General features: G+C 43.0%; 1 protein-coding gene across 1 annotated transcript in view; it reads left to right on the forward strand.

Moving 5' to 3' along the window:
* The window catches only part of prkrip1 (PRKR interacting protein 1), a 38,606-nt gene that overhangs the window by 19,980 nt on the left and 4,701 nt on the right, over positions 1-13,925 (forward strand). Inside the window, exon 4 of the mRNA XM_073053878.1 lies at positions 6,883-6,968. Coding sequence (XP_072909979.1) covers positions 6,883-6,968 — 86 coding nt within the window. The remainder of the gene's footprint in view (positions 1-6,882; positions 6,969-13,925) is intronic.

Below are 13,925 nucleotides of genomic sequence, written 5' to 3' on the forward strand. Positions count from 1 at the left end.
TCCACATAATCAATGCCTCCTTCAGCTCATGATGATGTGCAAACTAATTAAACTAATAATTGAATGCCTAACTAAATTAATTCCATCTGCCTATACTATATCCATATCTTTCCATTCTCTGCACATTCATGTCTCTAAGAGCCTCTAAATGCCTGTATCTTATTTGCCTCCACAATCACCCCTGGCAGTACATCTCAGGCACCCGCCACTCTCTGTATAAAGAAAACCGTAACTTGCCCTGCCCATCCTCTTTGAACTTTACAGTCTCACCTTAAATGTGTGCTCTCTCGTATTAGACATTTTGACCCTAGTAAAAGATACAGCCATCTACTCCATATAGGCCTCTCATAATTTTAGAAACTTCTCTTGGGTCTCCCCCCCCCAGCCTCTGCTGCTCTAGAGAATAAAAACCTTTTTAAACCTCTCCTTGTAGCACTTCTTTAATCCAGGCAGAATCCTGGTAAACCTCTTCTGCACCCTCTCCAAAGCCTTCACATTCTTACACAACCGAATGACCAGAACTGAATGTGGTACTTCAGATTGGGCCTAACTAGATTTCTATAAAACTGTAACATAATTTCCAGACTTTCAAACATAGTGCCTTGACTAATAAAGGCAAGCGTGTCTTACGTGTTCTTTACCACCGTATGAACCTGTGCACCCACTTTCAGGAAGCTATGGATTTGAACCTCCAAGATCTCTTTGCACATCAACACTGTTATGAGTCCTGTCATTAACCATGTACCTTTGCCTTTGATCTCCAAAGGTTCAACACCTCACATTTGGTCTGATTAAACTGGATCATCTGTCCGTCCATTAGTGCAACTGATGTATGTCTTCTGATGTATGATGTATGTATTCTTAGCAAAATTTTATATCATTACCCAGCGAAAAGGTAGTTTGTCTTTTTTTTATACCTTCTTAGCTATTTGCATGAGCCTTTGGTTAATTGAGGCAACCACTTAATTGGGCCAAAATATACTGGTCCAGATGTGTTCCAATTAACCAGAATCCATTGCGTTGTAATTTAACTGCTTCTACCTTTTCCCCTGGCATTTCCCTTATACCCACCAGCCTTTGTGTGAATGACATGCCCTTCTACTTCTCTTTAAAACCTTCCCTTCTTACCTTAAATCTATGCTTACAAGTTTTGGACTCCCTAACCAGGGAAAATGCCTGTGACCATTTAACTTGTGCAGTGCCTATAAAAAGTATTCACCTCCTTTGGAAGTTTTCATGTTTTATTCTTTTACAACATTGAATCACAGTGGATTTAATTTGGCTTATTTTAACGCTGGTCAACAGTTTAGGTCAGCTCGTGGTGCAGTGACATCAGCGCCAGACTCCGGAACAGAGGTTCCTGGGTTCGAATCCAATCAGGCCGTTGCTGAGTATGCTTTCCATCCGTGCCGGGTTGAGTGTTGAGCTTGCTACTCGACCTTGTAAAATAAAAGTACTGCGAAATGCCTGTGTGAGGAGTGGCGTGCCACACAGTCTTTCATTCGGTGCTTTGTAAGTCATGAGAATGCCTGACGCTGGCCTCAGGCCTGAGTCGACGATGTCATCATCAACATCATCATCAACAGTAAAGACCCTTTCGTGTCAAAGTGAAAATGGATCTCCATCTAGTGATCTAAATTAATTACAAATATAAAACACAAAATAATTGATTGCATAAGTATTCACCCACTTTAATATGACGCACCAAATAATCACTGGCACAGCCAATTGGTTTTAGAAGTCACATAATTGGTTAAATAGAGACTGCTCTGTGTGCAATCAAGGTCTTTCAGTTGATTGCATTGTATTTGGAAGGTCCAACTGCTGGTGAGTCAGTATCCTGGCAAAAACTACACCATGAAGACAAAAGAACATTCCAAGCAAATCCAAGCAAAAGGTTATTGAAAAGCACAAGACAGGAGATGGATTCAAGAAAATTTCCAAGTCACTGAATACTCCTTGGAGTACAGTTAAGTCAATCATCAAGAAATAGAAAGAATATGGCACAGCTGTAAATCTGTCTTGAGCAGATCGACCTTAAAAGCTGAGTGACCGTGCAAGGAGGGGATAGTGAGGGAGGCCACCAAGAGACCTATGACAACTCTGGATGAGTTAAAAACTTCAGTGGCTGAGATGGAGAGACTGCATATACAACTGTTCACACAAAATGCTGGTAGAACACAGCAGGCTAGGCAGCATCTGTAGGGAGAAGCGCTGTCGACGTTTTGGGCCGAGACCCTTCGTCAGGACTAACCGAAAGGAAAGATAGTAAGAGATTTGAAAGTAGAGGGGGGAGGGGGAATGCGAAATGATAGGAGTAGACCGGAGGGGGTGGGATGAAGTTAAGAGCTGGAAAGGTGATTGGCAAAAGTGATACAGAGCTGGAGAAGGGAAAGGATCATGGGACGGGAGGCCTCAGGAGAAAGAAAGTGGGGGGGGGGGGGGAGCACCAGAGGGAGATTGAGAACAGGCAAACAACTAAATATGTCAGGGATGGGGTAAGAAGGGGAGGAGGGGCATTAACGGAAGTTAGAGAAGTCAGTGTTCATGCCATCAGGTTGGAGGCTACCCAGCCGGTATATAAGGTGTTATTCCTCCAACCTGAGTTTGGATTCATTTTGACAATAGAGGAGGCCATGGATAGACATATCAGAATGGGAATGGGACATGGAATTAAAATGTGTGGCCACTGGGAGATCCTGCTTTTTCTGGCGGACCGAGCGTAGGTGTTCCACGAAACGGTCTCCCAGTCTGCGTTGGGTCTCACCAATATATAAAAGGCCACACCGGGAGCACCGGACGCAGTATACCACACCAGCCGACTCACAGGTGAAGTGTCGCCTCACCTGGAAGGACTGTCTGGGGCCCTGAATGGTGGTGAGGGAGGAAGTGTAAGGGCAGGTGTAGCACTTGTTCCGTTTACAAGGATAAGTGCCAGGAGGGAGATCGGTGGGAAGGGATGGGGGGGGAGCGAGTGGACAAGGGAGTCGCATAGGGAGCGATCCCTGCGAAAAGCAGAAAGAGGGGGGGGAGGGAAAAATGCGTTTGGTAGTGGGACCCCGTTGGAGGTGGCGGAAGTTACGGAGAATTATATGTTGGACCTGGAGGCTGGTGGGGTGGTAGGTAAGGACAAGGGGAACCCTATCCCGAGTCCCACCCTGTCTCTTGCAAAAAGGCTATCCCCTTCTCACAGTTCCTCTGTCTCCGCCGCATCTGCTCTCAGGATGAGGCTTTTCTTTCCAGGATGAAGGAGATGTCTTCCTTTTTTAAGCAAAGGGGCTTCCCTTCGTCCACCATCAACTCTGCTCTCAAACGCATCTCTCCCATTTCCCGCACATGTGCCCTCACCCCATCCACCCACCACCCCACTCGGGATAGGGTTCCCCTTGTCCTTACCTACCACCCCACCAGCCTCCAGGTCCAACAATAATTCTCCGTAACTTCCGCCACCTCCAATGGGATCCCACTACCAAACGCATTTTTCCCTCCCCCCCTCTTTCTGCTTTTCGCAGGGATCGCTCCCTATGCGACTCCCTTGTCCACTCGTCCCCCCCATCCCTTCCCACCGATCTCCCTCCTGGCACTTATCCTTGTAAACGGAACAAGTGCTACACCTGCCCTTACACTTCCTCCCTCACCACCATTCAGGGTCCCAGACAGTCCTTCCAGGTGAGGCGACACTTCACCTGTGAGTCGGCTGGTGTGGTATACTATGTCCGGTGCTCCCGGTGTGGCCTTTTATATATTGGTGAGACCCGACGCAGACTGGGAGACCGTTTTGTGGAACACCTACGCTCGGTCCGCCAGAAAAAGCAGGATCTCCCAGTGGCCACACATTTTAATTCCACGTCCCATTCCCATTCTGATATGTCTATCCATGGCCTCCTCTATTGTCAAAATGAATCCAAACTCAGGCTGGAGGAACAACACCTTATATACCGGCTGGGTAGCCTCCAACCTGATGGCATGAACATTGACTTCTCTAACTTCTGTTAATGCCCCTCCTCCCCTTCTTACCCCATCCCTGACATATTTAGTTGTTTGCCTGTTCTCCATCTCCCTCTGGTGCTCCCCCCCCTTTCTTTCTCCTGAGGCCTCCCATCCCATGATCCTTTCCCTTCTCCAGCTCTGTATCACTTTCACCAATCACCTTTCCAGCTCTTAGCTTCATCCCACCCCCTCTGGTCTACTCCTATCATTTCGCATTTCCCCCTCCCCCCTCTACTTTCAAATCTCTTACTATCTTTCCTTTCGGTTAGTCCTAACGAAGGGTCTCGGCCCGAAACGTCGACATCGCTTCTCCCTATAGATGCTGCCTAGCCTGCTGTGCTCTACCAGCATTTTGTGTGTGTTGTTGTTTGAATTTCCAGCATCTGCAGATTTCCTCGTGTACACAACTGTTGCCCAGGTGCTTCACCTGTCACAGCTTACTGGGAGAGTGGTAAAGAGAAAGCCACTGTTGGAGAAAAATCTTGGCTTGAGTTTGCCAGAGGGCATGTGGGAAACTTTGAAGTTAGCTGGAAGAAGGCTCTGTGGTCTTATGAAACCAAAATTGAGCTTTTTGGCCATCAGACACACTATGTTGGCATAAACCAAACACTTCACATCATCAAAAACATATCATCCCTACCATGAAGCATGATGGTGGCTGTGACATGCCATGGAGATGCTTCACTGCAGCTTGAGAAGGTAGAGGGTAAAATGAATGCAGTAAAATACAGGGAACTCCTGGAGTAAAACCTGATGCAAAATGCAAGAGAACTGCAAATTCAGAGAAGATTTATTTTCCAGCAAGACAATAACCCCAAGCCAATGCTACACAGGAATAGCTTAAAAACAATGTGCTGCAGTGGCCAAGTCAGAGTCCAGGACTCAATCCAATTGAGAATTTGTGGGTGGACTTGAAAAGAACCATTCACTCATGATCCCCTGCAATTCGACAGAGCTTGAGAAGTTTTGTTAAGAAGAATGGGGAAGTATTGCAGTGTCCAGATGTGCAAAGCTGGTAAAGACTTATATCCACAGACTCAAGGCTATAATTGCTGCCAAAGGTGCATCTACTAAATGTTGAAGGGGGTGAATATTTATGCAATCAATTATTTGTGTTTTATAATTAATTTGTAATTGTAATTTGTAGAGATCTTTTTACATTCTGCCATGAAAGAGCTTTTCTGTTGATCACTGCCAAAAAAAGTCAAATTAAATCCATTGTGATTCAATGTTGTAAAACAATAAAACATGAAAATGTATGGGGGGGGGGGGATGTTGAATACTTTTTATAGGCAGTGTATCTGCACCCCATGATATAAATCCCATGAAGGTAACCTATTAGCTTCTTACGCATCAGGCAAAAAAATTCCAGCCTATCCGGTCTACCCTTATAACGCAAACCACCACAGTCCCAGTAACATTTTTGTAAATCTTTTATGCAACCTTTCCAGTTTGATGACATCCTTTCAATCATGTGGTTACCAGAATTGTACATAATACTTATGATTTTACAGTTGTAGCATGGCATTTCAACTCTTGTGTTCAATATTCTGGCTGATAAAGGCCAGTGTGACAAACATAATCTTTGCAAAGCTGTCTCTCTGTATCGACACTTTCAATGAATGATGACCTAGCATTCCAAGGTAAACATAATCTTCGCTAAACTGTCTCCCTGCATCGACATTTTCAATGAATGACCTACTTGCATTCCAAGGTCTCTTGTTCTGCAACACCCCCTAGTACTTTGCCGTGAACTTTACCTGTACTTTGCCTGATTTGGCTTGACCTACCAAAATGTAAATGCTTGTATTTTTCTGAATTAAACTCCATCTACCGCCCCCGGCCTGGTTGTTCAAGATATTCTTGTGATATTAGATAGTATTCTTCAATGTGATTATACAATCAATTTAGTATTATTCATTAAAATACATGAAGGACAGGAAATACAGCTCTGATCCCTGCAGCACACCCCTGATCATAGGCTTGAGAAACAATCTGTCTGTCTTCTGTCAAGCCAATTTTTTGTCTGATTGGCTAGCAATACCTGAAAACAAGAGTAAGCTAGGGATGAACTGAGTCACAGAAGGGCAGAAGTGAAGTTATCAGTGAAGCTTTGATGGCTGTTGGGATAATCAATGGATCAAATTTCAAGCTCTCATTCCTAAATAATATATTGAAAATGTTGTCTCTTAATTTTGTTGGAAAATAAATGCTGAGTAAGTTCCCTTGGATGTGCAGTTTGTATGATTGTTTACAGAATATAGTTACCATCGTTTACTGTAAGTACGCCTACATTAGCCTTATTTATTTATTTATTTCTTGGGATACAGTGCGGAATAGGCCCTTCTGGCTCTTCGAACTGTTGCCCAGCAATCTTAACTTAATCATGGGACAACTTACAATGACCAATTAGCCTACAAACTGGTATGTCTTTGGTCTGTGGGAGGAAACTGGAGCACCCAGAGGAAATCCATGCAGTCACAGGGAGTACAGGCAGCAGCAGGAATTACACTGGGGTTGCTGGTACTGTAAAGCATTGAGCTAACCACTATGCTGTCATGCTGCCTAACATCTTGATGTTCATCTGCTAACACTATGACGTGATGTTTTCATGCTGAATTAATTTCTACCTAATGGTAGAACTATGGAATCCTGCTGAGGGCCTGGTTGGTAAATATTGAGATCAATTAAGTGTGGTTGTGTAATGAGGTGTCTTAAACATTTATCATCTAGATTTGATGGAAATTGCTGTGGGGCTTCTGTAGTGAGCTGCTGCAGAGATTGTAAATTACTAGTCATTTAAGCCTGGCTTCAGTCTTCCTGCTCTTTAGCATGCATTAGAAATGTGATATGATGTTGTGCTGTGTAAAGTAAAAATCCTTTGCTTTTCAGCAACGTCTGGATGAAGAATTCCAGAAGAAACTAGACGAGAACAGGAGGGTGGCTGAGGAGAGGACGGAAAAACGCAGGAGGAAACGGTAAGAGCATCGGGAGTTCCTAATCCATGAAACCGTGTAAGTGATTGAACATGACAGTTTCCAATGTGTAATTTTATCCCCATTGAAATCAAAGGAGTTGGTATATACAGTCGGCCCTCCTTATGCACGGGGGATCGGTTCTGGGAACCCCCGTGGATACCAAAAAATACGGATGCTCAAGTCCCTTATTTAACCTGTCTCAATGCGATGGACCTTAGGACCCAGCGGAACCCCAGACCTTATTTAACCTGTTTCAGTGCAGTGGTGTTTAGGACCCGGCGCAGCTCTGATTCTGCAGTGTTTCTGTTGACGAAAATAATCACAATCGTGATTGAAAATAAAGTGGAAATAATAAAGCGATCGGAAAGAGGTGAAATACCATCGGTCATTGGAAAAGCGTTAGACTAAAGTTGGTCAATGATTGCAACAATTTTAATGGAGCATGTGAAAGGCCCTGCTCTGATGAAAGCTACAATTATTATAACCATATAACAATATAACAATTACAGCACAGAAACAGGCCATCTCAGCCCTTCTAATCCGTGCCGAACGTTTACTCTCACCTAGTCCCACTGTCCCGCACTCAGCCCATAACCCTCCATTCCTTTCCTGTCCATATACCTATCCAATTTTACTTTAAACGACAATACTGAACCTGCCTCTACCACTTCTACTGGAAGCTTGTTCCACACAGCTACCACTCTCTGAGTAAAGAAATTCCCCCTCATGTTACCCTTAAACTTTTGCCCCCTAATTCTCAACTCATGTCCTCTTGTTTGAATCTCCCCTATTCTCAATGGAAAAAGCCTATCCATGTCAACTGTATCTATCCCCCTCATAATTTTAAATACCTCTATCAAGTCCCCCCTCAATCTTCTACTCTCCAAACAATAAAGACATAACTTGTTCAACCTTACCCTGTAACTTAGGTGCTGAAACCCAGGTAACATTCTAGTAAATCTTCTCTGTACTCTCTTTATTTTGTTGACAACTTTCCTATAATTCGGTGACCAGAACTGTACACAATACTCCAAATTCAGCCTTACCAATGCCTTGTACAATATTAACATTACATCCCAACTCCTGTACTCAATGCTCTGATTTATAAAGGCCAGCATACCAAAAGCTTTCTTCACCACCCTATCCACATGAGATTCCACCTTCAGGGAACTATGCACCATTATTCCTAGATCACTCTGTTCTACTGCATTCTTCAAAGCCCTACCATTTACCATGTATGTCCTATTTGGATTATTCCTACCAAAATGTAGCACCTCACACTTATCAGCATTAAACTCCATCAGCCATCGTTCAGCCCACTCTTCTAACTGGCCTAAATCTCTCCGCAAGCTTTGAAAACCTACTTCATTATCCACAACGCCACCCACCTTAGTATCATCTGCATATTTACTAATCCAATTTACCACCTCATCATCCAGATCATTAATGTATATGACAAACAACATTGGACCCAGTACAGATCCCTGAGGCACACCACTAGTCACTGGCCTCCAACCTGACAAACAGTTATCCAGCACTACTCTCTGGCATCTCCCATCTAGCCACTGTTGAAACCATTTTACTACTTCAATATTAATACCTAACGATTGAACTTTTGTAACTAACTTTCTGTGTGGAACCTTGTCAAAGGCCTTACTGAAGTCCGTATAGACAACATCCACTGCTTTACCCTCATCAACTTTCCTCGTAACCTCTTCAAAAAATACAATAAGATTTGTCAAACATGACCTTCCACGCGCAAATCCATGTTCACTGTTCCTAATCAGACCCTGTCTATCCAGATAATTATATATACCATCTCTAAGAATACTTTCCATTAATTTACCCACTACTGACGTCAAACTGACAGGCCTATAATTGCTAGGTTTACTCTTTGAATCCTTTTTAAACAATGGAACCACATGAGCAAAACGCCAATCCTCCGGCACCATCCCTGTTTCTAATGACATTTGAAATATTTATGTCAGAGCCCCTGCTATTTCTACACTAACTTCCCTCAAGGTCCTAGGGAATATTCTGTCAGGACTCAGAGATTTATTCACTTTTATATTCCTTAAAAGCTCCAGTACTTCCTCCTCTTTAATCGTCATAGTTTCCCTTACCTTACACAATTCAATATCCTTCTCCTTAGTGAATACCGAAGGAAAGAAATTGTTCAAAATCTCCCCGCTTTCGGCTCCATACATAGCTGTCCACTCTGATTCTCTAAGGGACCAATTTTATCCCTCACTATCCTCTTGCTATTAATATAACTGTAGAAACCCTTTGGATTTATTTTCACCTTACTTGCCAAAGCAACCTCATATCTTCTTTTAGTTTTTCTAATTTCTTTCTTAAGATTCTTCTTACATTCTTTATATTCCTCGAGCACCTCATTTACTCCATGCTGCCTATATTTATTGTAGATATCTCTCTTTTTCCTAACCAAGTTTCCAATATCCCTTGAAAACCATGGCTCTCTCAAACTTTTAACCTTTCCTTTCAACCTAACAGGAACATAAAGATTCTGTACCCTCAAAATTTCACCTTTAAATGACCTCCATTTCTCTATTACATCCTTCCCATAAAACAAATTGTCCCAATCCACTCCTTCTAAATCCTTTCGTATCTCCTCAAAGTTAGCCTTTCTCCAATCAAAAATCTCAACCCTGGGTCCAGTCCTATCCTCCATATTGAAACTAATAGCATTGTGATCACTGGACCCGAAGTGCTCCCCAACACATACCTTCGTCACCTGACCTATTTCATTCCTTAACAGAAGATCCAACACTGTCCCTTCTCTAGTTGGTGCCTCTATGTATTGCTGCAAAAAACTATCCTGCACACATTTTACAAACTCCAAACCATCCATCCCTTTTACAGTATGGGCTTCCCAGTCTATGTGTGGAAAAATAAAATCTCCCACAATCACAACCCTGTGCTTACTACAAATATCTGCTATCTCCTTGCAAATTTGCTCCTCCAATTCTTGCTCCCCATTAGGTGGTCTATAATACACCCCTATAAGTGTTACTACACCTTTCCCATTGCTCAATTCCACCCCAATAGACTCCCTAGACGAGCCCTGTAATCTATCCTGCCAGAGCACCGCTGTAATATTTTCTCTGACAAGCAACGCAACACCTCCCCCTCTTGTCCCTCCGATTCTATCACACCTGAAGCAACGAAATCCAGGAATATTTAGTTGCCAATCACACCCCTCCTGCAACCATGTTTCACTAATAGCTACAACATCATATTTCCAGGTATCAATCCATGCTCTAAGCTCGTCCACCTTTCTTACAATGCTCCTAGCATTAAAATAAACGCATTTAAGAAATTCTCCACCTCTTCCTCTCTGTTTATCTCTAACAGTAGAAAGATCTTTACTGTCTTCTTTCTCTTCCTTCTCCTATACATCTGTTCCTACACTCTGGTTCCCCCCCCCCGTATCTAGTTTATATCCACTGGAGCCTCTCTAGCAAACCTACCTGCAAGAATATTTGTCCCCCTTCAGTTCAGATGTAAACCGTCCCGCCAGAACAGGTCCCACCTTACCTGGAAAACTGCCCAATTATCTATAAATCTGAAGCCCTCCCTCCTGCACCATGTCTTCAGCCACGTGTTGATCTGCACTATCTTACTATTTCTAAACCCACCTGCACGTGGCACTGGTAGCAATCTTGAGATTGCTATCCTGGAGGTCCTGCCCTTTAACTTGGCACCTAGCTCCCTAAACTCACCTTTCAGGACCTCCTCACTCTTCCTACCCACGTCATTGGTCCCTACATGAACCACGACATCCGGCTGCTCACCCTCCCTCTTGAAAATACTGAGAACTCGATCCGAGATATCACGGACTCTGGCACCAGGGAGGTAACAGACCATCTGGGTTTCTCGATCTCTTCCACAGAACCTCCTATCTGTCCCCCTAACTATCGAATTCCCATCACTACTGCTCTCCTATTTTCCCTCATTCCCTTCTGAGCTGAGGGTCCAGTCTCGGTGCCAGAGACGCAACCACTGCAACTTGTCCCCACCAACAGTATCCAAAAAATTATTAAAAGCAACACAGTGGTTTAATTATTGAAATACATATGTTTCTTAAGTGTTTTATATGCATAGAAAGGTAAAGTATATACTATATACTAAGACAAACGTTTGACTAACTGATGCTAAATAATACCGGATGTACCTGTTCCGACTTCAAATCTGTTTTAAAGACGGACTCAGGAATGGAACTCCTTCATAACCCGGGGACTGCCTGTACTTTTAAATCATTTCTAGATTACTTATAATACCTAATACAATGTAAATGCTATGTAAATAGTTGGTATACTGTATTGTTTAGGGAATAATGACAAGAAAACATAGTCTGTGCATGCTGAAACAACGAGTGCTGGAGAGAGAACTTCCGGGTTTTCCCGATCCGCGATTGGTTGAATCCACGCATGTGGAACCCGCAGATAAGGAGGGCCGACTGTACAAATACTGTTTATACAGATTGATTTGTGAACATTCAGTTTACAAATTATTATGAACATTCAACTAAGGGTACCTGAATTTGATTCAAAATGCTTTTGGCTTTTGATGTTGGGAGTTAGTAACAAATGATAATTGAAGTCCCAGTTGGCATGGCTACCTCAACAAAAATTGTCTATTTGACCGACAGCAGCTCTGAAACAGATTGCTCTGTGTGCAGAACATTGATAATGGTTGACTATTGGAAGTAATATCTTGATTGCAACAGAATGTTACCTTTAAAGAGAGTACGCATGATCAAGAGTAATTATAGTGGAGAGAATGGAAATTCATGGGGTTAGAGTTATCAAGGAACCATAATGGAATCAGGCCCTTTGACTGACTAAGTCTGCACCACTCATAAAGCACCCATTTTCACACTACTCCTACCGTAGCTCATTTTATTCTCTCTGTATTCCTTGCTCATTGTGAACACTTCCCTAGACATCCATGTAAAACTGATGATGTAGCTGACAACGTCTAGGACAGGTAGCATATCATCAGTTGCTCGCTGTGACTTTTGGACTAGGGTTCAGGACTCGCCACCTCTCATCCTATTGATGTCCTGCTGTACCCTCTGACAACCCTCCAGACTGTCCACAGCACCCCCAACTTTTGTAACATCAGCAAACTTACTAACCCACCCTTCTGCACATAGCTCATCCTCTTGCTCATCACATGCTTGTAGAATGCTTTGGGTGTTTCCTTAATCCTGCTCATCAGTGCCTTTTCATGGCCCCTTCTAGCTCTCCTAATTTCATTCTTGAGCTCCTGCCTGGCAGCCTTCCTTGTAATTTTCTAACAATACCTAATTTCTTAAACCTTTCCTAAACTTTTCGTTTCTTTTTAACTAGATTTTCTATATCCTTTACACCATGATTCTTTTACTCTACCATCCTTTCCCTGCCTCAATGGAACATACCTATGCAGAATGCCATGCAAAGTTCTCTGAACATTTGTCATATTTCTGCTATACATTTCCCTGAGGACATCTGCTCCCAATTTATGTTCCCGTTCCTGCCTAATAGCATCATATTTCCCCCTACCCCAATTAAATGTTTTTCCAAATTTTCTGCTCCTATCCCTCTCCAGCACTATGGTAAAGGAGATAGGGTTGTGATCACTACCTCCAAAATGCCCTCCCACTGAGAGATCTGACACCTGACCAGGTTCATTTTCCAATACCAGATCAAGTACAGCCTCTCCTCTAGTTGGCTTATCTACATATTGCGCCAGGAAACCTTCTTGAACACACCTAACAAACTCCACCCCATCTGAACCCCTTGCTCTAAGGAGATGGCAGTCAATATTAGAAAAGTTAAAATCACCCATCATAAGAACTCTATTATCATTGCACTGTTCCAGAACCGGCCTCCCTATCTGTTCCGCGATGTCTCTGATACCTTTTGGGGCAGGGGGTCTATAAAAAAACACCCAGTAGAGTCATTGCCCCCTTCCTGTTTCTGACTTACACCCATAATGATTCAGTAGACAATCCTCCCATGACTTCTTCCTTTTCTGGAGGCGTGATACTATCCACGATTAGCAATGCCACACATCCATTTCTTTTGCCTCCCTTTCTGTCCTTTTTGAAACATCTAAAGCCCGGCTCACTCAGGAGCTATTCCTGCCTGATTCATCCAAGTCTCTGTAATGGCCACAAACATCATAGTTCCATGTATTGATTGACGCTCGAGTTCATCCACCTTGCTCATGATACTCCTTGCATTAAAATAGACAATCTCAAGTATCCACTCTTGTCTTTTTTTACACTTGAAAAAGCATTTACTATCCACTTTGATATTGTTTTCTAGCTTGCTTTCATCTTTCATCTTCTCCCTCGTAATAATTCTTTTAGTTGCTCCCTGTAGGGTTTTAAAAGCTTCCCAGTCCTCTGTCTTCACACTAATTTTTGCTTTGTTGTATGCTCCCTCTTTTGCTTTGACTTTCCTTTCAGCCACGGTTGTACCATTTTGCCATTTGAGTATTTCTTTGCTTTTAGAATACACCTATCCTGCACCTTTCTCATTTTTTTTCTAGGAAACTTACTCCTTTGTTCATCCCTGCCTGCGTCTTCCAATTTACTTTGGCCAACTCCTCTCTCATACCACCGTAATTTCCTTTACTCCACTGAAATACTGCTCTGTCAGACTTTATTTTCTCCCTATCAGACTTTACCTTCTCACCTTTCACACTGTGAAACTGCACATTCAGCACATCATCCTTTGTCATTTCTATCCAGCTGTAATAAGATCCCACCTCGAGCCACATGTTCTCTACTTTCTGCCTTCTACAGGGATTGTTCCCTCTATAACTTTTTGGTTTTCTCATTCCTCCACGCTCATCTCTTCTTTACTCCTGGCACTTTCCTCAGCCCTCAAAGCAATTCAACGATTGTCCCTACAGTTCCTCCCTCACCACCGTCCAGGATGTAAA

This window comes from Hemitrygon akajei, chromosome 8, assembly GCF_048418815.1.
Source record: "Hemitrygon akajei chromosome 8, sHemAka1.3, whole genome shotgun sequence".
Taxonomy (NCBI): Eukaryota; Metazoa; Chordata; class Chondrichthyes; order Myliobatiformes; family Dasyatidae; genus Hemitrygon; species Hemitrygon akajei.